Genomic DNA, 25,622 nt, shown 5'->3' with positions numbered 1-25,622 from the left:
GTTTTTTTTGAAAGAATTCAAATGTGTCGTACTCAGAGTAAAACTCTATATATTATTATAAGAATAATTTTATACATATATTTAGATTTGCAGAGGAGTTGAAAAGAATCTATCATCAGCTGAATTGAGGCCAAATAAACAAAGCAACATTTTGAATAATGCAAACACCGTAAACGTTTAACCTCCTGCCACCTTGATAAAACCTCTTAAATTATTAAATCAATATACCTACACAAAACTGACATACTGTCAGGATAATGGAAACTTTAGATTTTCTAAGTCAGATGCCAGATAAATAACTTTTCTTTTATATAAAGAATTTGCCCACTTGTCCAATTCCTCTGGTTGCAGAGCTTGACCTCAGTAGCTGCTTGTGATTCAGAGAATTCTGAGGCAGTACAAGTAATGACACTTGGATAATGGGCAGCAATTTAAGGTGTCATGCTTCACAGAGCCAGCCCATCACAAGTAAAGCTGAGAAATGGTACCCTGTGGCCAGGCAGCCAAATTGAAACTGAAGTGGTAATTGATATCATGGGCTATCACTCTAATGGGATTGTCACCCATTGATCTGAAATATTCATTTTTTAATCATGGGCAAAGAATTGGACAACTTCAAATGACAGCTCTCTATTCTCAAGACTTGACACCCAGGCTGCCAACATTGTTCTTTTCAGTTCTACAAACGTGACAGCATTTAATGCAATAGAATCAATGAATGAAGTTACACAGAAAAGGTCAAGGGAGAGGTTTCTTTTTGGCTCTTTTGTTATATTGCACTAGCTGTTGAAACAATTCAGTCAGAAAACAGTTTGGCTTGGAAAAGACTGGAAAAATAAATAGACTGACATTATGCAATAATCATTTTTCAAGAACTGAGATAGTGTTAGATCTATAACCAATCCATTGGAAAGAGATGGCCACTGCTTTTTCTAAATGTCATGTGACATCTTTGACACTAGATTTATTTCCACTTGGGTCAACAACAGTGTTTTCCTCCTGTCTTTCTCTCTCCTTCTTGGTCCAGCTTGTTTCTGTTTCTACAGAGAAATACACTCTCTGGCCTTTATTGAAGTTTTATCCCCAGTGGCATTATCTCAGAGGCTGCCTTTCTGCCTTACCATGTGCTCAGTTGGAGGGTTGAATCCTAACTTTTTGGGTGTGGTAGATTAATTAGTACTAAAATTGTTTTTATCTTTTTAAATATGCAAGCAAAAAGCCACAGTCTCTAAGTAGACATGAGGAATCCTTTGGGGTTATGTATACATACGTTCCCATGCACACACACACACTAACACACTAAAATTTTTGAAAGATTTTTTTAACAAATGTTTTTCTTCTTTGCCTATACAGGTAGAATAGAATATCAAAATTCCCATTTTTTAACTCTGTAAATGAAAGTCATCCGATTGAAGGGCCAGTATTGGAGAATGTCCTTTTGAATAACAGACACTGTTTTAGTCTTTTTGCAAAGTTTGACTTGGGGAGGTAGGAAGTTGCATAGGGGAAACGTTGGGCCGGTACCCTGAGAAAATAAATGTTAACATGCATTTATTATTTCTTGATGGTTGTGTTCATATATGCATGGAACACATATCTCTTTTTCTATCATTATTTGTGATGATTACATGTCTTATTCATAATAGAGTTGTATATATTGGCCTATTTGTATTTTGGGGATTTTAATGTGTTTTTATATTTGCTACTTCTTGACTGCCAGAAGGTTGTAAAATGTTACTTAGCTTTGAGTATAGGTTTCTAATCTTTTGGAGAAATAAATGCTAAAAACATGGGTTACTTTTGTGAAACCACTATTAGTTCAGTTTTGGTATGGAAATTCAAAAACAAAATCTCTAGTTTTCTTGCCATATCTTTTTTATATCCCACCAACTCACAACCATATAGCCCCCAACTCATATATAAATCTTCCCAAAGGTTGACATACAACATTTTGAAAAATATTTCAAGTTTTTGAAAGAACTAGAATATTACAGATCTTTCAAAAACAGATGCTTTGTTAAATGGATTGCTGAATAGAAACGGAATTGTTGCTGCACATTATATAGAATATTTCAAGTAACAGTACCCATGTATCCTTGTCAGCAAATAGGAAGTGTTAACTAGAATTCATTCAACAAATATGTGTTGCGCCTGGTGCTGTTTCTGGAACGGTAACAGCCTTATTCTTTACAGGACGCGGTAACAGGATTTTCAGTAGCCTCAGGACAGGAATGACTAGCAAAAATAGTAAACTTTGTCTCTTGTCAGGGAGCAGTTTTTGATACAATGTTTTAATAATAATAATATAATTTTGAATGTAACTTTTAGGTAATCTTTATGTGTATACTCTTATGCGATTGTGAACCATTTATGTAACATGTGTATACAAGGTTGATTTTATATGACATAAAAGGCTTTCACAAGTTTTTATATTATGTTCATTTTACTTCTACTGAGCATGTTTTCAATTTCTGAAAGATACCCCCGCTGATAGGGCATCCTGTGGCAGTGACAGAAGAAGAGGAAATTTAGTCTCTTCTTTTACAAAAGGAGGAGAATGGCCTTTTCCTCTAATGATTATGAAGGCTACGTGAGATTATGTAAAAAAATCTAAGAATTTGTGAATTTTGATTTTAAATACAAAGAACATTAATATAATCAAATTGCTTAATACAAAGAACATTAATATCAAATTGCTTCTGACCTCAGTAGGCAGCTTTTTATTGTGAGGAGGAGAATCTGGTGAGGGTTAAAGTACTGAAGGTGGGACATTTTGCAGGGACGAACCTTATGGCATGGGTGCCTTTAGGGATTTAAGTAGGATTATGGAAAAATAGTAACTGCTTCCAGAGAGATGAAAACTACCTGGTGGCCTCCTAAGTCAATGTCAAAATATTTTTTTGGAGCTATCTTGACTCTGGAGAAGTCAGAAAAAGAAACAGTTAAACTGTGGGGCCAGATCACACCCACTGAGGTGTGTGTTTCTAGAGAGGAGAAACTGTTTTTAGGCTAGTCCTGGGGCACTCTCCTTCCCACCNATGGAGAGAAGGATATTAGATTTTAAGAAAGCATTATTTCAGTGGTTATCTCTCTCTCTCTCTTTTAATAAATAATTAAAGGATATTTAGAACAAAAACAGTTTTGTGAAAAGGAAAGTGCCTAAAATTTGAACTGTAATGTTCTTTGCTTTTATTGACATGATTTAAATCTGGAGGGTTTTCCTTTGAAAAAGGAGATGTCAGGGGGAAAAATTTAAGTCCCGTCCCCTCCCAAAAGAAACCCCCACAGCTTCACTATAGGAAAACACGAATGGGGAGTAAAATACTTTTAGCTAGAAAAGTTAATTCTGCATTTGCGTACTTAGTAATAGATCTTGCTGAAGTCTGTATTGGAAGCAAGAAAAAATTCTCCAAAGTAAAATTCCTTGTGTTAACATTAGAATTTGTGTTATATATACCACAGTAACTTTTTTCAAACTTTGTTTTTGTTTAGCATTTAGAAGAAGAAAAACCTGATGGCCTTATCAATGAAGCTTCTAGGTATTCATATTTAAAAAGTATATATTGGTTACTGGCTAATTAAGGAGAGAAAATTATAATGAAAACCAAAACCAAACTGAGAAGTATAAAAACAAAGTCAAGGAAGATTTGTTAACCTTTCTTTCCTGTAATTGTATTTTTGCTAACTATGTATAACGGTGTGATGACTAAAATTTTATTTAAGACTTTTTTATTATAGCATAAAATGAGTATTGGACACAACAGTTCTTTGAAAGGAGCTTGGGAAAAGCGAACATTTAAAACTATTTTTTGTTCTTATACAATTTCATTGGGATTGAAAATGATGTAAAGAAAAGAGCTGACTCACTACCGTCCCTCATACTAATGCATCTGATTCACGTTTACTGTTATTCAGAACAACAGAGGAACAGATATGGAACTAGTTTTAATTGGCATTTAGAACATTTTTTAAATTTATTTAAATGCCTGTATGTTCCTAACTGGGTTGTCTTTAAATTAGTTTGCCTACCCTAAGCGTATTCTTGCTAATGGGAAAAAGACTTTGGGATCGACCATAGCTGCTAAGTGTGCTGCTGAGTTTAAGAAGAAGGCTCCCTGAGGTTTGCTAGGATGATTCAGACATAAAAATAGGCTATAAACAGGCACTTGACTTCCTGTCGCTTTGGAACATGGTACTCTGTGGTTCTGTAATCCTGCCTGAATGCTGCATTTGGTATGTAGGTGTGATGCAGGTTAGACTGAACTTACAATATTTTTGTAACTGTTTTCCTTGCCAAAATACGTTTATTATAGGAAATGTAAATAAGCCAAATAGGAAATAGCAAAGTATCATAAAAGCCAAAATAAAGTTAAACGTAGAAAGCCTCCAATGTGAAGATTGTAACTGTTTGTATTTTGAGATGTCCACATTAAATCTTTATTGATAGAACACTTACTTAAACAAAATCTAATTGTAATGTACATACTGTTGAAACTTGCCTTTTCAGTGAATCAATTTATTTTTGAGAATTTGACAGTATTTTTTTTTTAAACAGTTGCTGGATCTTCAAGTAGCGTAAAACTAGAATTAGGAAAAAACAGTTTAGTGATTAAAACTTCCTGAAGAATTGAGGACAATTTAAAGAATGCTCAGCTCTGCTACTTCTGATTATAGTAAGCTGTTGCGTTCTCTAGCATTCTGTCAGTGGGATTCTTTAACTTGAATTTCTGTGTATCTGTTTTACAGAAAAAATACATATTTGTAATGATGACGATAATTTGCTCAGGACCCTGTTGTATCTTCTGAAGAGTAGTTTAAAAAAAAACTGTTTAGTGTTAATGTTAAGTGAATTTGTTCTGTTTCTTTGAAAATTATGGTAACTGTTACCTGGAAGATTTTAGCCAGTAGACTGTCCATGTTTTACCATATAGAATATCTGAATTGTATACATTTCTTTACAAATAAAATTATGAGTTGAAAATCATCCTTGGTTGCACACTTTTAGGGACTTATATTTATAGCTTCAGAGTGAGAGCACTTAGTAAATATTTTTTGAATGAATAAATATGAATCCTGAATTTATATAGTGATGGATACAGCTTATTCATTTGAAGAATGATAAATAGGTTGGGAGTAAATTCAGTTACTGTAGAGAGTACTATATAGTTCTTAACAGATATTTGGTCTGAAAGGGATTTCTGTTTTTAATTTCTTAACATCTCTTTTTTGACCTCTGTCCTTTGCTAATTTAGGCAAGTTGCTTTGGCAGATATTATCATCATTAATAAAACAGACTTGGTTTCAGAAGAGGACTTAAAGAAATTAAGAACAACCATTAGGTATGAAATTTTGTGTTAACTACCTACAAGTCCAAAGTGTACTATACAAAATATTTTTCCTGTAACTATTGCCCTGTAGATACTTAGGTTCATGGTTCACCTTCTTCGTGTACCGTTTGGGAATCATGTGTTATTGCCTAATTGACTGTTACGTAACTGGTAGCGTGTACAGTTATTTCCCACTGCTTACAGAGCGTAGGTCAGAGTTCATAGACTGATATTCAGGGTCTTCTGACTCCATCCTCCTTTTCCCGTCTTCTCTTTGACTCTTTCTCTGAATGAAGTTCTCTGACCTTATTCAGGACGATTTACTTCCCCATGGATGTATCTTGCCAGATCCTTTCTTTACTCTTACATGTTCTCACCCTCACTCTGCCAATCCTTGAATTCCTTCACTGTCTCTGTTTTTTCTTTGCTTTCTTTTTTTTTTTTTAAGGATTTTTAAAAATGTTTTTATTTATTTCTGAGAGAAAGAGAGAGGCAGAGTATGCACAGGGGAGGGGCAGAGAGAGAGGGAGACACAGAATCCAAAGCAGGCTCCAGGCTCCGAGAATGTCTTCAGTGTCCATGGCCAAGGTTGGTCAACATAGGACAATATGACTGGTACTCAGATATGTGTGAAATGATCCAACCATCATTTGGACTTTTCATATGAGGTTAGAGTTCAGGGACTTTGAATTATTTTTTAAGGCCTAATAAATGCCATGTACAAAGAGACATTCAGTAGCTTTTTTTATTAGTCCTCTTTAATGGGTATAATCTGCTGACATCAGATTTTGATTCTTTTGGTCCCAGTTAATATAGTATGTTATAAATTGAGTCATAAAGGTAAGGCTCATGAGGAGATTGACTGCAGTGACTAATCGAAGAAGAAAGAAATTAATGTTTTTCTGCATATTTTATATTATTTTAATACTAATATCCTCTGAGTCTTTACTATAAAAAAACTGTAATAATGTCTCCATGTGGATGGCACGTAGTGATGCATAGTGTATAGATGGTGGACTTTGGAATCTGGTTGGGTTCTACTCGTTGGTCTGTTTCTTGCTGTATTCTTAAGTCTCATCTCTACAACAGGAATAATACCTATTTCATTAAGTTCCGTTTGAATGTTACATGAGACAGTGTTGGAAAGCTTTGCCTAGGGCCTGACGTGTCGTAAGTGCTCTGTTGGCTACTGTTATGAGTGGGGATGATGTTCCCGGCTTCCATAGGAAGTTCAAGTTGCAGTGAATAGCACTGTGAAAGAAAGAGAAAAGTGGTCATTTTTGAAAAGTCTAGAAGGATGAAAGCAGTGAGTGGAGATTGCTGCTATTTTGGTACCCTTTTGACACCGGCCTCCTAAATTTTATTTCTCTTGTCAACCTCCTCTGCATCGTTGTGGTTGCTGGAAAGGAGGACATAAGTCATGCAGCAAACGTTTGGTGTGAAAGGAAGGGTTGTTACCACTGGGCCTTTCTGTGCCCGTGTTGGCCGCTTCAGCTGGGTTTCTACCATCGGCAGAGTTGCCTGCCCGCCTTCTTGCCAGCCTGCCCGGCACAGCGGCGCCAGGGAAGACTTTGGACAAAGTGCTTTAATGGCTTGCAGACCTTTTGGCTGTTGACTCTCGGTTGTACCTCACAGACTGGCAGCTGGCTGGGCAGTAGTCTGGGGAGCTGGAAGAAGGGGAACATATTTGAGAGGAAGTAGCTATGAGGTTATATGGTACATTCACGAAAGAAGGTGGTGGAGAGACTTGCCTCAGAACAAAAGGCAGGATATTCAGCAAGTAAAGCTGAAGGCAGTGGAATTGATCGTGTAAAGATAAATACATCAGGTATACAGTGTGTTGAAAAGGATTTCACGAGTATTTTTGTTACAGCTTTTCCCATACAGAGGGAATCTTACCTCATTATCTTAGCATCAGAAAGGGAAGGACCAGCAGAGTGGGTAGAGTTTCTAGTTAGGGAACCAAAGAGGTTATTCTGAGAAATAACATGGATGCGTGACTTGGTGTTACTGTGAATACTGAGGACAGTCTGGGGTCAGAGCCACTCACAGCGAGGTTTTTATTTCTAGCGTGTTGTAATAGCCGTTTCCACAGTGTGTGCTTGTGGGAAATTGAGTATCCGTAGGAATCTTGATTTATCTCCTCGTTGTGAGAGCATTAGAATTATTGACTACTTATGGATCATTTTTTTCTAAAGTGAAGGGTCTCTTTATAATTCACTAAGTGGCCCCTGGTTTGTCAGTTGTGCAGTAGATTTTTGCATATCATGTTTTGCATATCATGTTTCCACCTAAGTGGAATAGACCTGATTTATGATTAGAAAGAGAAATAAATAATCAAGTATAAAAAAATGTAAGTTTTGTTTTTTATTTTTTTCTTCAGATACATTTGCATATGCTTACTTCCTGTTTTAGAAATAATGTGCCTTAACGATTTTTAAAAAGTTTAACGCTTACTTTCTTTACCCTTTCTTCCTCATTTTTATGTTTCTTTCAGATCAATAAATGGACTGGGAAAAATTTTAGAAACACAAAGATCAAGGTACTTTTAAAAGCTATTACTAATATTAACAATAAATAACCCAAGTTAATAATAGTAAGAAATTGATAAATATGCTTGATTCTATTATAAGAAAGAAATATGTGCATTTTTAAAAAATGGGGCCCCAAAACGTTTTGAATGAAATGAGTGTGGCTTATGTGGTTAATACGCCCACTTCTCCTTGTAGCTAAGACTGCAGAGCCGTGGTGGACTGGGTCACCGAGGAAGAAAACAGGACTTAAAACAACTCAAAAAAGTGCCTGGCATAGAAATCTATAAAAGTATATTCTTGGGGATCTTAGTTTGAGGTACTCAAAAGGCCTTCTAATATTTTTTAAAAACGGCTTTGTTTCTTGTATAGTTGCAAAAATAATGTGTCGTGTACAAATTCATGGAACCTTTACCTTTAAGTTCCTAATAACCCTTTTTAAAATGTTGATTTCTAGTTCCTGTAGGTTCTTCTGTCTTTTCATTCTGTTCATACAGATGTGCCTTAGTTTATAAAATAGAGGTATTCTTAAAACATCTGCGAAATGTATTTCTGTGGATTAAATTCTGTTTTCCATTGCATGCTCTTAGGATTTTAGAAAATTTCTTCCGGGGGTGTGCTGTTCAGCTCATTGTTTTGGCCAGAATGGCCCAGCAGCTGATGGAGCCAGCAGCTCCAAGGCCCACAGCTGGCGGCCCGGGGCCAGCCCGCTCCCAAATTCAGTTTCTCTCCTGGGGGCGGGGGGGTGGTGCAGCAGGGGCCTTAGCGGAGAGGCCTGTGAGCCGAGATGGAGATTAGAGGTGCTGACAGACCCCCATGGGCAGGAGGCTGCGGCGGCAGCTGCTTGCATGCGTGTGAGCAGCTGGCAGTCAGCCTGGAATGCCTTCTCAGAAGCCCCTGGCCCCTGGCGGAGGTGGCGGAGGAGGAGTGCCCGTGGGGGGAGCATTGAACCAGCTGGCAGTCAGCCTGGAATGCCTTCTCAGAAGCCCCTGGCCCCTGGCGGAGGTGGCGGAGGAGGAGTGCCCGTGGGGGGAGCATTGAACCAGCGTCCCAGCCGTGCTCCCTGCAGCTCGTAGCCCAGCCCCTCCCATGCCTCCCAGAGCCATCCCTCCCTTAGCCGGCTTCGGCCTCTGGCATTTTATCTACCGTTTTCTTTGTCCTTAGATTTTCTCCTCATTACGGAGTGACACACCGACGCCCACACAGAGCGGACATAAGCTGTGAAAAACCGTATCCATACATAGCTGTGTTTCTGTCGTAATAGCAGTTATTTGGGTCATATTTACGGACATCTCAGATCAGTTTTTCTAGGCTCCTGGATTGACCCTGCTCAATTTTTCTTTCTGTTGGCTTTTATTGTAGACCTTTATGTCCTGCATAAAGATTTTATCTTGAAGAGTTTATCGTGTAACAACTTTGATGTTTATGTGACATTTCTGACATTTGTTTTATCATTAAAGAGCAGGAGACATGCAATGATTAGGTTTAGTTACTTCGAAAGGATGAATGAACAAATGAGTAAAATCTCCTTCTTTCTTCTGTTTCTTCAGTGTCTTGTGTTTGCCGTTGGCTCTGAGAATCTAAGGACTTTGTAAAATAGTACTTCCTTGCTGTGAGGACTGAAGTTGGATTAGGATCCTTTTCAGTGAAGATCAGACCTCCATGGTAGATGAATCTTACCATGGTCATGAATGTTAACATTAAATATTTCCCCCAATTCCTGGAAGCAAAGCAACTTGAGCTTCCTGGTTTAGAAACTAGAGATTTGGTTTTTAACAAAATAGTTGAAATCACTGATAGAAGTTTTGTTTTATTGTGTTTGTTTCCTTGTTGTAAAATTTTAATCCCTCAAGCATTTTGTGGTTGACAGACATTCATAGTAGTAAAACTGACAATAATAAGATGATAATATGCATATACAGAAAAGGCTTACTTGAGTATTTAAGTTGAGGAATAAGAATCCTGTGTAACATCATCTTATTGGTAAGACCTAAGTTGACTATGAGGCAAACAGAAGTTCCAACGGGCCACGTAGACTTCAGAAGTAGGAGTGGAAGATCAGGAGAAGTGCCGTCCTTACCTTGTTCTGACTTCCCTTTAGTCTTGGAGATTTCAGCCACCTGAACAGCGGAAAACCAAAATCCACTTGTTCAGTAATAAGTTCATTAATTCAGCAAACTATTGAACATTCCACTAGTCACTAGGTGTTTCTTGGCTTGTCGAGGATTTAAGGAATGGGTAAAGAAAAAACTGCCTTTGAAGTGGGTGATTGGGGGAGACAGAAGGAAACAAGCAAAACCCAATATACTAGCTATTATTAGTATAACAGGAAGAGTAAATGTGTAGGGTGTAGGGTCCTATGAGAACAGGAACATAGAGGAACAAATACTCAATTCTTCTTGATGAAGATTCAGGAAGTTTTGAGAAGGTGATTATTGACTTGAGTCCTGAAGAATGAATAGGGTTTTTCCAGATGAACAAGAATAGCTGTTGCTTTCCAGGCATAAGGAAGGTTTGTACTCCAGAGACCGGACTATTTTAGAGCGGCCGGCGCATATGGTTGTGTGGCAGATAGAAAAAGAGGTGTGAGGGGCACCTGGGTGGCTCAGTTGGTTGAGCGTCCGACTTCGGCTCAGGTCATGATCTCACGGTTCATGGGTTCGAGCCCCGCATCGGGTTCTCTGCTGACAGCCTGGAGCCTGGAGCCTGTCTTCGGATTCTGCGTCTCCCTCTTTCTTTGACCCTCCCCTGCTCGTGCTGTGTCTCTCTCTCTCTCTCTCAAAAATAAATAAAAACATTAAAAAAGCAAGAAAAAGAAAAAGAGGTGTGACTGACGAGAGGGAGAGCTTTCCACAAAGGGTCTTGAATGCCATGACTCGTAGTTTGGATTTTTTGTTTTCCCCCGTGTGGGCAGCAAGGAGTTAGTGAAAGGTTTCAAAAGCCGTGTAGGTTCTGGGAGGATTGACTCTGGCATAGTTCTCCAGGGAAGGAAGCACAGGAGGAATGACTTCCGGGTGAGGTAGTGACAGCAGGGGGTTGGTAAAAGGTGGTTAGTTGAGCTTCACGGTGAGCTTGAGGTGCCCCTGGGGAATGCTTTCGGGAATGGAGATTTCGTTCTAGAGTTCAGGACTTAGCCATTGGATGGGTTTGACAGTTTGTAGATCTGGAATTGGCTGGAGGCTCCTTGAACTTGGAAAAGATGACGGCCAACACTAACCCTGGGCTAGCCGCTCAGCTCCCCTCCCCACCGCATAAAAACTGATGGTAATTGTCTTCCTATTTTTATTTACATTTTTGTGTTACTGTTTTGAAACTCTCTCATGTTTTAATCTCTAACGGAGGAAATTAAATATATTTGATGCCATGGAAATTAGTTTTCTAATTGGATGAGTGAAGGAATTTATTTTGCATGGTGGTACTAGATTTGGGGCGGTCCTTGGTAACTCCAATCTGGAATCTTAGACATTTCCTGTTTTATTCTCCATTGAGAATCTGGTGAAATAAAGTGAGGGACTGGTATTGTTTTTTATTCTCTATAGATTTTTTTTTTTTGCCCCCTCCCCTCCAACCCTGCTGCAATGCCCCCTACCTCCCAGTGGCCCCCCGCCAGGGAGAGAGCGCTGGTCGGAGCAAGAGAGCAGAGCTCCCCCATCCCGTTCCAGTCATCTCCCCACATCTAGAGAAAAGAGAGGCACGCACCTGGGCACCCCTAGCTCTGCTCCATGAACTAGGGCAGAGGCTTAGTGGAGGCAGCCTCAGTGGGGACGCTGTTCTCTGTCGATTTTAGCATGTACAGGTCTAGTGTTGATCCTGTGTGTTTTGGAAATATCAAAGGATTCTGGGTATCAGGCAGAATTCTTTCTAAATGTGTGGCATGGGTTCTCAAGAACACTGTCAGGGTGAAACGAGTTTATTTTAGAAACTGGTATGTGAAAACGGATTTTTGGTACTCACCCACTTGGCCTGGATCCAGATAGTCCTAGGATTGGCAGGCGTCCTTTTAAACTTGAAGCTGTTCCCTAAGGTAAAGAGGACAGACTTGGGGGAGAACTTCATTTGTCACCTGTCAATATAAATATTTGCTCAGCTGTCATGATGAAAATGGAAAGATGTTTAATGTCAGGCCTTGATCTCTTCAGTAACTTGATATTCAGAAATTTCTTGGTGGAACATTTATTTCTTTGCTTGATGATTTTCCTGATTCTTTTCCTCTAGAATGTACAGACTTTGAAGTGTCGTCATAGTCTATTAACATATAACTTTGGAGTCGTGTTCTTTCAGTAAGATGGGAGTTTGCCAGCATACGTGGTCATGATCTAACAGTAGTGTTGCCGCGAGTGAGGTTGTACAGCAGGCCGTGTGAGACTCAGGCCGGGCTGGCCGCTTCTGAGTTACAGGAGGCGAGACTCAGGCGGGGCTGGCCGCTCCTAAGTTACAGGAGGTGGTCAGGCTTACAGGCCTGCACCTTTTAAAAAATCTCAATGAACGGTTGGCAAACTCCTGGAGTCTTATTTTGAATTATACTCTTGTCATTTTCCTTAAACATTCCTTCATTGTAGCCTTGATTATAGAGAGAAATGACTGTCCTCTGCTCATGTAAAAAATAGAACTCATTCACTAGTCTTTGTAAACGGACTTTTATGTATTTAAGCCAAAACGCATGCTGTTTGTGGTATGATACCCTCTTCTGATTTGAATCATTGCTTTGCTAATAGGGCTTAATTATAACCTCTAAATAATTTCCGTGGATACTGTTTGTTCAGATAGAGCACCAAGTGGGAAGTGTCAGTCTCTAGGCAACCCTGTTCTGAAGGAAATGAAATCTCAAACCACATTCTTTTGGATGTAGATTAGGGTCATAGAGTGAATATTTATACATTAGGTTTGATGCCTCATATTCTTAAAATATTACCTGTTACATCATGGAAGAGAGGAAGGGAAGTAAAAGAAACACAGAAATTCCAAAGGTGAGGTATTATAGTGCTGTGTTACTTCCTTTTGCTTCACTTCCCTCATTACATCTTTGAGTAGCTGCTTTGAAGAGCTCCAGTTCTATAACTCATTTTATTTTGACTGCAAGAATGTATTTGAAAAGCTCCTAAACATCCAGGATTGAAAAGACAATTAGAAGTCAAACAAACTAACAGAAGCAACAAACGGGAAACTATAGCTTATTGAATCAATAATCAAGTAATTTTCTGCTCTGATTTTATACTGTTCACCAGTTTTTGATTTTAATGAATATTTTCTATTAAAAATTTTTACACTGGGCTTTATGTTCCTTGCTTGCTATTTTTATGTGTTTCCCAAAATAGTATGATATATTGACTATACTTTATGTCTATGTTTTTGGCAAGAGTGTTAGAGATTTTTTTTCCTGATTAATTGAATACATTTCACATAATTTCACACTGTTAATATTGGATTTCTTTCTTTTAGAGTTGATCTGTCTAATGTATTAGATCTTCATGCCTTCGACAGTCTTTCTGGAATAAGGTATGTTTTCCGTATTTTGTTCACTTTTATTGTCACTTCCTTTTATTGTACGCATTGGAGTTGCAGGGATGATTTATACAGTTGCACACTTGATTGAAGCTTCTGGTCATTCCTTTGGCATATGGGATCATTCCTAATGATTATGATCTTGAAAGTTTTGTCAATTGCATATTTGGAAATCGCAGTGCAGTTTCCTGCAGAAATTATACTGTAAATGGTAGTTAACTTTAGAGATTAATCCTCAATATTTCTACACCGACCAATATATGTATTACTTGGTTTCTATGAGAAAATGCATGAAAAACAAAAAATTTTAGCTTGGGGTATTTCTTCAGATTCTTCCTTTCTCCTTCAGTGATGGATCACTTTCCTGCTTCTTTCCCTGGGAGGAATCTTTTTGTTAAGGGAGAGGAACATCCCTTTCTTCCCTGGACATCAGCATCTTTTTTTCTTTTTTTTAAGCATCTCAATTATGTTCCAGTGAACAATTCAGTACTGTTAAGTATATTCACGTTGCCGTGCAGTGGACCTACAGAACTTTCTCAGCTTGCAAAACTGAAACTCTTGTCACCGTTGATTGACAGCTCTCCATCTGCCTCTCCCCACAGCCCCTGGCGCCCACCATTCTGTGATGTGTTTTTAAGAATCTGACTCCTTTAGATTCCTTAACGCAGTGGAATCATCTGGCATCCGTCTTACCGTAACTGGCTCATTTCCCTTAGTCCTCATGCAGCATGTGACAGGATTTCTTTCCTTTTTAATGCTGAATGACATCCCATCGTATGTACAGACCCCATCCTGTGTAGTCGCTCATCCGGTGACTGCCGTGCCGACGGCCTTCCCCGCCTTGGCCATTGTGAGCAGCGCTGCTGTGAACGTGGGTGCACACATATCTCTTCGAGGCTCCTGTTCTCAGCTCTCTTGGATACATACCCAGGAGGGGGATTGCTGGATCATATGGTGCTTATATTTATAATTTTTCGAGGAAAACCTTACTGATGTCCAGAGCAGCTGCACTGATTTCCCTTCCCACCAGCAGTGCACACATGTCCCAGTCTCTCCACACCCTCGTGCACACTTGCTGTTGTCTGTTGTTTGAGGTGGGTGTGAGCTGATAGCTCCTTGTGCTTTGCATTTGCATTTCTCTAATAGTTAGAGATAATGAACATCTTTTCTTGTGCTCATTGGCCATTTGTAGATCATTTTTGGAGAAATGTCTCTTCAAGTACTTGGTCCATTTTTTAATCAGGTGGTTTTGTTGTTGCTCAGCTGGGAGTTTTTTAAAAATATATTCTAGGTATTAACCCCTCATCAGATGTGTGATTTGGAAATCTTTTCTCCCATTTCGTCTGAAGTAGTTGACTCATAAAAGTCTCACGTGGGAGATAGCCTCCCTAGGCCCAGAGGAAAGGAGCCGTCTTCTTTTTGAAGACGAAGGCACACATGGAGGGATCTGAAGGAACAGGCCTCCGAGTTTCCCCCGTCCGCTCCACTTGCTTCAGACCATGTCCCATCCTATGTTTGTGCAACCTTCCACTCTTCTTCAGACCTAGCGTGCAAACACTCAGGTACAGGCGTTTCTTTGGTTCCTCACTTCTTTGCGAAGCCTCCCGTCACATGAAACTTAACAGTAAATAAACCTGCACCCTTTCCTCCTGTTGATCTGTGTTTGTCAATCCGATTTTCACACCAGCCAGGCTCCTGAGAGGGTCGAGGAAAACTTTTTCCTTCCTTGCACAAGTCGTTGGCAGTTATTTTTAACAACACTAGATATTGAACCTAGACAATGAGCATGATTTTCCAGACACTTTCTACGGTAATCTCATTCCACACTTGCTGAGGAACAGCGAGAATGCATTCGTGACATTTGAGGTAGCTGTTTAACGTGATGCCCTCTCTGTGGATCAGGCCTTTGCATCGCTTTTCCTCTTTTCCTCGTGCGCAGTTGCTAAAATGGAGAATCCAGCCAGCTGGGAAGGACTTAACTTGACACCTTCTCGGCTGAGGCCCCTCCAGTGAGGTTCTTTTCCCTCCAGCCGGTCCTACAGTCCTTTCCTCTTTTCTAAACTTGCTGTTACTAATTTACCCCTCGCTGTTCTGCAAAGCCAAACATCTGCAAGGTTTTAAGTCCTTTTCCTCTTCCCACCCGACCCCCATCGGTGTCTAAATGTCTGCTGCTGCTGTGGTTATCAGGTGTGACGCCAGATTGATCTTCTCGCTCTTTTTCATATCAGAAAAATGCATTTGTAGGATTCTGACTTTTTGTTTTTTCTTAGCCACAGGTAACAGACTATGTAGCAGGTGTATATTTACAGATACTACTTGCTTTTTAATAAGTAGATATGTTCAAGGGAAAACACCGATAAAGGAGAAAACGGACCTTCTAACTGTCTTTAGGTAGCAGCTTTATTTTCACGTTAGGGAGCATGGGGCGCGTGGATGAAATTTGGAGCATTAGTAAAATGTTTCCATGTATTTTTTGAGGCCTGTAATACATCTGTTGGAATTAAGAAATCTACTGACACATCTAGCCACACTAAATAGTATCACTAGAGATGAGGGCTTTCCAGTATTGTGTGTAAATGTACAAGTGTGAATGTGTTGTCCATTTGCTTTTATTGAAGCATGACACACGATGTCAGGTGTGTTTCGTGGGTCAGTGGGTTGGCCACTACTCAGTGCTCTTAGGTGTGGTCACCATGTGTCGCTGCACGACGTGACTGCAGCATTGTGGACCGTATCCTTGGGCTCTATTTTTCATCTTCCTGACTTGGTTATTTCACAACTGGAAGCTTGTACTTCTGAATCCCCTTTCTCTCTTTCTCCCATCCCCCACCCTCACTAGTTTGTTCTCTCTATTTAAGAGGCTTTTGTGAGTTTGTTGAATGTGTGTATGTTTTAGGAAAAATCTTTAAATAATCTGCTAGTTTTCTTTATAAGAATATGTAAACAGCGTGTAAATTTGGAACTGTGTTCTAGACTGAGTTGTGGAAACTCTATCTTTAGCTCTGTACCTCTAAGGAACATATAAAGTTAAATCGGAAGTATATTGATCTCTGATTTTATAACCAGTTGTTTTTAGTTTGCAGAAAAAGCTTCAGCATGTGCCAACAACACAGCCTCACCTAGATCAGGTAAAAAAGTCTTTAAAAAATTTTAAAGCATTTTTTTAACTAAATTAGTTCCATCAGGACCATATTATTTTTGTCTTGCTAAAAAAAAAAATGTTTTGGAACCGTGTTGATAATTTTCAGAATTTGGGTGCTTTTGAGGTAATCTCATCTGGCTTATTGCATCACAGGAAGTCCTCAAACCAGAGTTGCTAGAACCTGAGGGAATCGTGCTTTCTGGCTTCTCCGTCCCACAGGTCACTCGGCGCCTTTCAGCTCTTCTGCTGGGAGTCACTGCTTCGCGACCCCCGGCGGCTCTGTATGCTGCCTCTCTGTAACTCTGCTGAACTGACAGGTTAAGGAAAAGTCTGGTAAAGGCATGTAGGGCTCATTTAAACAAAAATTGACTTTGAGTTTCACCCGCAGGTAGCACTGTAAATTTGAAGTGCTTACCGTGTCCTTCATTTAGGCGCTCCCAAAGCCCCGTTCCTGAGGCAGATACTGAAGACCCCAGGAGCAAACAACACGTGTTTTCACTGTACCCACCTTTCTTTTGTGCAGATCGCAGGTCGTAGATGGTCGAGGTTTAGGGTAAATCTTTGTTCCATCTCACACGGTGAGAGCAAGGGGGCATGGAGTGAGCCGTGTACCTCTTCCCGCCTCTGGCTCCAAACTGCCACTCATTTTGTGAAGCATGACTCGTTCTAACAGGGCCTACACACGGCTCATGTTTATGGGGCCCGTCCTGCCATGTTTGCAGCACTTTTTTCTCTCAGAAACTTCACGAGAGATTCATCTTCACTTGTCTTTCGCGTGAGTGAGAGAAATACAGCTCTCTGGTGGCAGAAGTGTTTAGAAGAACCAACTCTACAGTCCGCAGTAGTCGTCACAAAGATGAACTGGAGGCACATTCTTACTGACTTTCCGGCTGAGGGGCATCATCTGAGGAGTCCTGAGGGGTAAAAGACGAAGGGTATAGTCACTTTCAAGAGCCCTTATCACGGTCATTGTCTGTGCCTGTGGCATCTCGCACAGACTCGTCGCGGCTCGAATGATGCCTTATAGTTTGGGTTGAAGCGCTCTTTCCTTGTAGCCGTCTGTGCATCCCGTACACCGGATTCCTCGCCGCTCGGCACAGGGCGTGGGCTGTGGTGGCTACGCGGGGAGTAGTTGTTACAGGAGTGAAAAGCCCTGATTCTTAAATGGGGAACACGAGAACCCCATTTAGTACTGGATACCCGGTAGCCCCCACGCCTCCTGTCTCCAGGGGCCTTAGCTATGTGCTCTTTAATGTGTCTGTATATTTTTAACATTTCATCATAGAAATTTAAAAAAGACCCACCAAAGGAGAGAGAATAGCAAAAGGAGCCTTTGCACGCCTGACCCGGTTGCCCTGGCCGTCAGCATTTTGCTGAAGTTATGTCCTCAGTCTTCCCAGCCTTTCTTTTGCTGGAGTATTTTCTAAACAGGAAATTTCAAACATGCGGCCACGTGGAAGAGTGCAGGGAAACCGCGGGCACGCGTCGCCCTTGCTGGGTGCGGAAGGCAGCTCCTGACAGCAAGGCGCCTCGCCAGTGAGAAGGGCGGCTTCAGAGCTCAACGGGAGACTCGGCGCACTTGCCTGCGTTAGCCCTGTAAACAGAGGGCGGCAGATGAGAGTACTGCAGACAGAGCGCAGTGGGATTCGGGGGACGGGGCTCTCGTGCTTCAGCAGGTCTGAGGCTTTGTGAAGGACGGGCTCTTTCTTTATTTTAATGTACAACAAAGCACGTAAGCTTTTAGCGTTCAAGTCAGTGTGTCTTTGCATATATTTGTGCCCATGTATCGGCCCATGTGCACCCAGGAGCACATCTCTCTGTAATTCCCCCTTAGATACAAATACAGACAATTTCCATGATCGTTAAGAGAGTTCCCTTGTGCGTCTTTCCAGTTAGGAACACTCCTTGCAAAGACGCACCTGCTGCTCTGAGTAAGACATCAGAAAGTAGAAGGTTTTGTTGGACTGGAAGAAGTAAGGGAAAGAGCAGGCCAGGTTCTACCAGTGGGAAGNGCCCGCTGGCGGGTGGCCGCTTCCTGCTGGAGCCCTGGGCCACGGATCCGGGCTGTGATGGGCAGGCCACACGGAACCGCTGCCCGGCTGTGGGGCAGGGGCAGGGAAGCCGGACCAAGCTGAGGACGGGAGACCAAGCAGGGAGACCCCTGTGACGAGGGCCTGGACTGTGCTGGTGGCAGGGGGCTTGGAAATGGGATGAATCCAGGGCAGAATCGCAGGTAGACCTGCCTGACCAGCCTGCCTGCCTGACGCTGGGGCAGTAAGACGGGAGAAGTCATGGGAAACAGGCCTTGACTGACTGGAGGGACCTGTTGCTAAAGTTTTCTGCTTCTGGGGTCTGGGAAAAGGAGAGTTAATTTTAGATCTGAAACAAAAACTGGGAAAAAGTCTGAAGCAGGTAATACCTAGGACTTAGGAGGTATTAATTCAGGTTGAGTCCCTGAATCACCTTTGATGCAACTCTATCTGCATGGCCCCTCGTTTGCTCCCTGTCAGGAGGCCCCCCGGGGTTGGAGGGTGGGAAGGTGAGAAACGCCAAACAGCAGTGGCAGTCCATGCATAGTTTACTAGTAGAGCCAATTAAATTTGGGACAAGTTGTGACCCTCAGCTTCTGCACTGGGAATTTATGGATTTCATCTCCTTTACGGTCTGCCCACCGTGAGAACAGTGTACTGGTGCAGGAAAACATCTAGTTCTGCAATGTGTGTCTCTGTCCTTGAGCTCCCCTATACATTGTCTTAATTTGCAAAATCCTATTTATCTCATACTGGAGTTAATTGTACACCTTAAAAAGATTTTCTTACTTCTAACCTGCCAAAAGCAACAGCCATTCCCAGTAGAAGTTCTTTAAGTTAAGAATAAAGCAATACTGAGTTTTACGTTGAGACCTTTACAATATTAAAAGCCAAGTTCTCCAACTTGAATAAAATACATTTTAAGCAGTTTTGAAGGTTGAATTGCTACTGTCCTTTGAAAATGACAAATTATGTTTCATTTAGCATCCTTTAAAAAATTTTTTAAGGGCACCTGAGTGGCTTAGTTGGTAAAGCGTCCGACTTTCACTTGGGTCATGATCTCACGGTTCGTGGGTTCGAGCCCCGCGTCGGGCTCTGTGCTGACTGCCAGCTCAGAGCCTGGAGCCTGTTTCAGTCTGTGACTCCCTCTCTCTCTGACCCTCCCCTGCTCACGCTGTCTCTCTCTCTCTCCTAGAAATAAAAAAAAAATTTTTAATGTTTTATTTATTTCTGAGAGAAAGAGACGGCATGAACCCGGGAGGGTCAGAGAGAGGGAGAACAGAATCTGAAGCAGGCTCCAGGCTCTGACCTAGCTGTCAGCACAGAGCCCGACGTGGGGCTGGAACGTATGAACCATGAGATCATGACCTGAGCCGAAGTTGGATGCTCAACCGACTGAGCCACCCAGGCGCCCCTAGTGGTTGCTTTTTTAAGTCTTCTTTTAAAAAATGTTTAATGTTAATTTACTTATTTTGAGAGAGAGAGAGAATGAGCAAAGGAGGGGCAGAGAAAGAGTTAGAGAATCCCAAGCAGGCTCCCCCCGCGTAGAGCCTGAAATGGGGCTTAATCTCATGAACCGTGAGTTCCTGACCGGAGCCAAACTTAAGAGTCAGATACTTAACTTACTGAGCCACCCATGCGCTTGTAAAAATCTGACATTTTAAAGTCAATTTTAGTTGCCTTTCATGTCTCCTATTTAGCAAGTAAGTGCTTTCTGTTTTTCATATTACTAACAGCAGTGGAGACTAAATGTCCGTGTATTTTGTCCTTTGATTGATTGGTCTTCAGTACTCACCTTTAGCTATTCTCTATGTTTGTATAAAAAACAATTGGTCTTTTCATATTTACTACTGTAAGCCTTAGTGATTTTCTATTGGTGAACAAAATTGCTGTTAAGATACGCAGTTGTAGGAAATTATAGAAAGCCGTGCTTCAGTGTGTTTTTTCTTCCTGATTTGAAGCCTGGCGTGAGCGTGTCATCCTAATTCTCCAAGGTGGGGTTTGTGTTTTCATCATGTTATGCTTGGCCCCCATGTATTTTCATCATGAAGTTGAAATGTTGGGTTACAGTAGCACATGGAGCCTTGGACGTGAATTATGTGACCAGCTGCAGGAAATCTTAAGGTTCAGGTTCCTTAGAGTGGACAGTGAGAGATTTATCAAGAGCAGGAAGAAAAGTAAATCTCAGAGTTAACAATCTAAATGAAGTCAACCTTCTACAAACAAAGGTGACATGACACTGTCATTCTCACGTCCAGGTGCTCCTCTCCCTTCTCCATATGCTTGGTCAGAACTAAACTGAATTTTTCCTTTGTATTGTTCCCAGAGAACAAAAGTTCACTTTTGAGTTTTACTCCTGGACCTAAGTAGTTTACTTTTTCTGAGCCTCATTTTCCCCAATTTAGAAAATGTCAGTTCTCTTTATTCCACAGGACTCTTGTCACAAGTAAATGAAAGATGAAATGAAGGGACCCAGGCAGAGTACCTGGCTCAGAACATAGTCGATACACTGTATTTATCACCTTCCCTCTTAGTGCTGAGAGTCCTGGAAAGAATGTATTCACGAGTACTGAACCACCGGTCAACTGGCAAAATACAGAAAATGGAATTGCTGCTCTCAGAACTCAGCCAGACAGTGAAAAAGATACACGTAATATAGTTATTAGGCAAAATAAATTTTCATGAATGTGTTTTTATCTTAAAACTTAATGTATTTAATGTCTTAAAACATAAATGTACTTTGTGTCTTAAAACTTGTGGTTTTTAAAAATGTACTGTGTCTTAAAACTTGTGGTTTTTAAAAATAGACTGACATTACTATAAAAAAATCATTATTGATAATCTCTTGATTTATAGAGCATTCTTACGGTGACATTCGAAGTACCCGGAAATGCAAAGGAAGAAAGTCTGAATGTGTTTATTCAGGTGAGTGCGATATGTAACTGATGATGACTTGCCACCTGTTCTGTTACTTGGCTGTGCTGGGAGCAGTGTTTGGTCTTACTGAAATATGTCCCTTGGTCCAGAATCTTCTGTGGGAGAAGAATGTGAGAAACCAGGACGGCGACTGCATGGAGGTCATACGGTTAAAGGTACGGTGTACACTTTTCACGCTTACCCTTTCCTTTCGTGGCTGTTCCATAATACCATATTTGGTTTTAAACAGAAGCACTGGTTTTAGTACAAATAATACGGTCTGTTTTCACTTTTCCGTATTTCCATTGCTGGAAAGCAGCTTTGGCAGTCACCGCACAGAGCGGGACTGATGTGCAGAGCTGCGTTCGCGTGGCAGCTAACACAGCCCTGTGCTTCCACGCGCCCCCCGCCCTCCCCCCGCAGCGCTCTGAGCAGTGGGCCCGCTGACACGCCGGGCTCGCCGGCGCTCCTGTCCTCGGCACTCGGCTTGGTTCCTTCGGGAAAACCGACCGTCTCGTGTTTAATTTTCCAAGAGCGCTTCGCTCACAGGGAGGTAACGTTAGAGGTTTGCTGCGGCCAAACCCGTGTCGCTTGGCGCCCGAAGCGGACACTCCGCAGTCGTGCTGTAAACCGTTATGGAAGGCGGAAAGCCAGGAGAAGGTGTGTGTTTTGAAACCCATCCGTGTTACTTGGCGTTGGGGGATTTATGTCCTGGAAGGTGTTTTTTTCCGGGGGGCAGTGTGCTACGTCGTGTGCCTAGCCACTCAGCAGTCATTGGTCTACTCCTGTGTTTCCACAAGGTTCTATCTTACTACTTACTGTTAGTGACTAGATTTTCCTATTAGCAGCTGACTTCCTGAGGTCACTAGAATGACGAAGGCTGAGACTATCAAGAAACCATTCAGGAGGTGCCTGGGGGGCTCAGTCAGTTAAGCGACTGACTTTGGCTCAGGTCATGATCTCATGGTTCATGGGTTCGAGCCCCACGTCGGGCTCTGTGCTGACAGCTCAGAGCCTGGAGCCTGCTTCGGATTCTGTGTCTCTCTCTCTGCCCCTCCCCTGCTCACGTTGTCTCCCTCTCTCTCTCAAAAATAAATAAATGTTAAAACAAATTAAAAAAAAAAAACAACAAAAAACCAAACCATTTGGTTCAGATGCCCTTACCTTCTGTGCTGACTCTGCCTGGGATTGGCCTCAGAGCCACCATGACCCTCAGTCTGTTCCCGCCGCGTCCCCACCCAGAGGGACTCCGCCTGCTGCTGCTGCTGCTGTAACCCCGGAGTGTGTCCTTCCAGGGAGCACACTGGCCGACTGTGTCTCAGCCTGTGAGCGCTTCTGTCCTGGCTGCTGGGGGTGGGGGGGGAGAGTTCCTACACCGATGCCTCCGCTGTGACTGCGCCTGGTCCCGCGCCATCCCGGCCTGGGGCCTGGCTTTCGTCTCTGGGTGCAGGACAGTTTTTCTGCACGCCCTCCGTCTGCTGTGGTTCTTTGCTTGTCCTTGCTCTGTCAGAACAGCACTGTGAGTCTCACTTCACAGACTTGCCCCAGCTCCCTGCCGCGGGGACTCGTGCGCCGGCACCAGCGTGTTCCACGTGTCCCCTCTGGGGACGGCCATCGCTTCAGAGCCCTTCTGCACGCAACACCGAACTGATGTAGACACTTCTTTCCCAGGAGCGATCACATGTTAAAATTCAGGTTTACAAAGGAGAAAACAAAACTGGGCAAAGGAGACCAGGAAGAATATACACATAAAATACACAAGTACACAAGACCACACCAAAGTTGTGTGGTGGGAATGACACGAGTGGTTTGCCTCTTACTGTTTTGCGACATGTGTATTAATTTAATAACAAACAAGTGTAACAAACATCATTTCAGAGAAATTGTTTCATCCCCAGAGGAGCCTCTTTATCAGATAATTTGTTTCTTATTTCTGTGAGTCAAGATAAAATGAAATTTATCAAGATAGATGTATTTTTTTTCATTTATTTCATCATTATCTGCTCCATTTATTGCAGTCCATTCAAAAATTACCCCAAATCTTTTTTTTTTAAAGAATTGTGTTTTTTTTTTGGTTTTTTTTTTGTTTTTTTTATATTTTTATTTATTTCTAGGAGAGAGAGAGACAGAGTGAGCAGGGGAGGGTCAGAGAGAGAGGGAGATACAGACTCTGAAATAGGGTCCAGTCTCTGAGCTGGCAGTCAGCACAGAGCCCGACGCAGGGCTCGAACCCACGAACCGTGAGATCATGACCTAAGCGAAAGTCGGACGCTTAACCGACTAAGCCACCCAGGCGCCCCTACCCCAAATCTTTTAACCCCTCAAATGTTCCCACTAAAACTGTGAAACAAGATAAAATCCTTAAAAGTAGAAAAATCAGTAGAATTTGATGCATGTTTTATCATTTGGTTGTTTTAACTTCTTGTTACAACACTGAAAGGGCATCTTAATACATGTATTAATTTTATCACAAAAAGGGACTATTTAAAAAAAAAAAAACAACCTGGTGCACAAATGCTTGAAATTTAAATTTAAAAATCAGAGGCTTTAAGAAACTATTTCTAGGGGCGCCTTGGTGGCTCAGTCAGTTAAGGGTCCAACTTCAGCTCAGGTCATGATCTCACGGTTTGTGGGTTTGAGCCCCGTGTCGGGCTCTGTGCTGACAGCTCAGAGTCTGGAGCCTGCTTCGGATTCTGTGTCTCCCTCTCTCTCTGACCCTACCCTGCTCATGCTGTCTTTCTGTCTCTCAGAAGTAATTAAAACATTAAAAAAAAAAAAACTTAAAAAAAAGAAACTATTTCTACAAGGCACAAATAACTAGATATAAGTAATTTTAACAGCGTCTTTCTGGGTTTGTATTTAAAGTAGAATAGGAATAATCCATTAACACTCTCTGCTGTAAACTTGATTGAGGCTGATTGATTGTTCTCCTCTGAGCAGGGGCTGGTGTCGATCAAAGACAAACTAAAACAGGTGATTGTCCAAGGCATCCATGAGCTCTATGACCTGGAGGAGACCCCGCTGAGCTGGAGCGATGACACAGAGAGAACCAATCGATTGGTTCTTATCGGTAAGTGAAACGGGTCCATTTTTAAGCAGAGTAAAATATATATTTGAAAGTGACATAATATGCTTAACTTAAGCAGTATTAATCATCTGAACCCCCGTGATTAGTTCATGTATTTGTCTTCATGATGTGATAACCTTCATAAGAACTTGTTAGGCATTTTACTCTTTTCTTCAAACAATTTTAGAAAAGTAATTAATTGAAAGGCCAGTTTGGTTCTAAGGGACCTAACTAGAATAGAAAGTTGAAAGGATCACTAATTATTTTGTTTTTGTAAATTTCTGAAGATTATCAAGCCTTTAATGATTTGGAATCGATAGGCAAGCTGTCATTTTAATAAGCATAATATAATCACCATATTTTTTTCTGTCTGCAGGCAGGAATTTAGATAAGGAAATCCTTAAACAACTATTTATAGCCACTGTGACTGAAACAGAAAAGCGGTGGACAGCACACTTCAAAGAAGATCAAGTTCGTCCATAGACTAGAAGCAGCTCTAATCAAAGGGACTGGGGTGGTAAATCGGGAATAAGTTTCCTACTACTTATATTTCAGGCATCTGTTCTTTGCATTATTTCTGCTATTAATTCCAGGGTACTTCAGAGTTTATTTTATGGAACACGTAAAATTTAGTAAATAAGTACTGTAAAACATTTGACATTCATACCATAAAGTATAATACCCTCTGAAGTGGTTTTTTTCTTTTTTAATGTTTATTTATTTTTGAAAGAGAGAGCACGCAGGGGAGGGGCAGGGAGAGAGGGAGAGAGAGAATCCCGAGGAGAATCTGCACTGACAGCATGGGGCTCAAACTCACAAACCGTGAGATCATGACCTGAAACCAAGAGCCGGATGCTTAACCAGCTCACCAGCTCAGCCACCCAGGCACATCTGCTTTTGTTTTTTTTAAATAGATGTTTCATTGAAGCATCTGTCAGAATTGGCTTTGGAATTTACATATGCTCAATTTTCCACCCATGGAAATGATTTCTAATCATAATGATAACACCTAACGTCAGCTTTGAACAAAGAACTGCAGCTGCTTGCATAGATATATCATTATTAACAAAATTTAAAAAATAACGTCACCATTTTTATTGAATGAAA

At 41.3% G+C, this 25,622-nt stretch overlaps 1 protein-coding gene across 1 annotated transcript in view; it reads left to right on the top strand.

Moving 5' to 3' along the window:
• LOC144227702 (zinc-regulated GTPase metalloprotein activator 1C) overlaps window positions 1-25,201 on the top strand; it is a 51,146-nt gene extending 25,945 nt beyond the window's left edge. Inside the window, exons 7-15 of the mRNA XM_077759421.1 lie at window positions 3,493-3,539; window positions 5,253-5,339; window positions 7,825-7,869; window positions 13,298-13,354; window positions 16,437-16,488; window positions 21,389-21,457; window positions 21,559-21,624; window positions 24,389-24,518; window positions 24,892-25,201. Coding sequence (XP_077615547.1) covers window positions 3,493-3,539; window positions 5,253-5,339; window positions 7,825-7,869; window positions 13,298-13,354; window positions 16,437-16,488; window positions 21,389-21,457; window positions 21,559-21,624; window positions 24,389-24,518; window positions 24,892-24,998 — 660 coding nt within the window. The 3' untranslated portion in view covers window positions 24,999-25,201. The remainder of the gene's footprint in view (window positions 1-3,492; window positions 3,540-5,252; window positions 5,340-7,824; window positions 7,870-13,297; window positions 13,355-16,436; window positions 16,489-21,388; window positions 21,458-21,558; window positions 21,625-24,388; window positions 24,519-24,891) is intronic.
• Window positions 25,202-25,622: the final 421 nt, after the last annotated feature.

The sequence above is a fragment of the Crocuta crocuta genome, unplaced genomic scaffold, assembly GCF_008692635.1.
Source record: "Crocuta crocuta isolate KB4526 unplaced genomic scaffold, BGI_CrCroc_1.0 scaffold41, whole genome shotgun sequence".
NCBI classification, from domain to species: domain Eukaryota; kingdom Metazoa; phylum Chordata; class Mammalia; order Carnivora; family Hyaenidae; genus Crocuta; species Crocuta crocuta.
The sequence above is the reverse complement of the archived record's forward strand: the minus strand, read 5'-3'. Positions and strand labels throughout refer to the sequence as shown.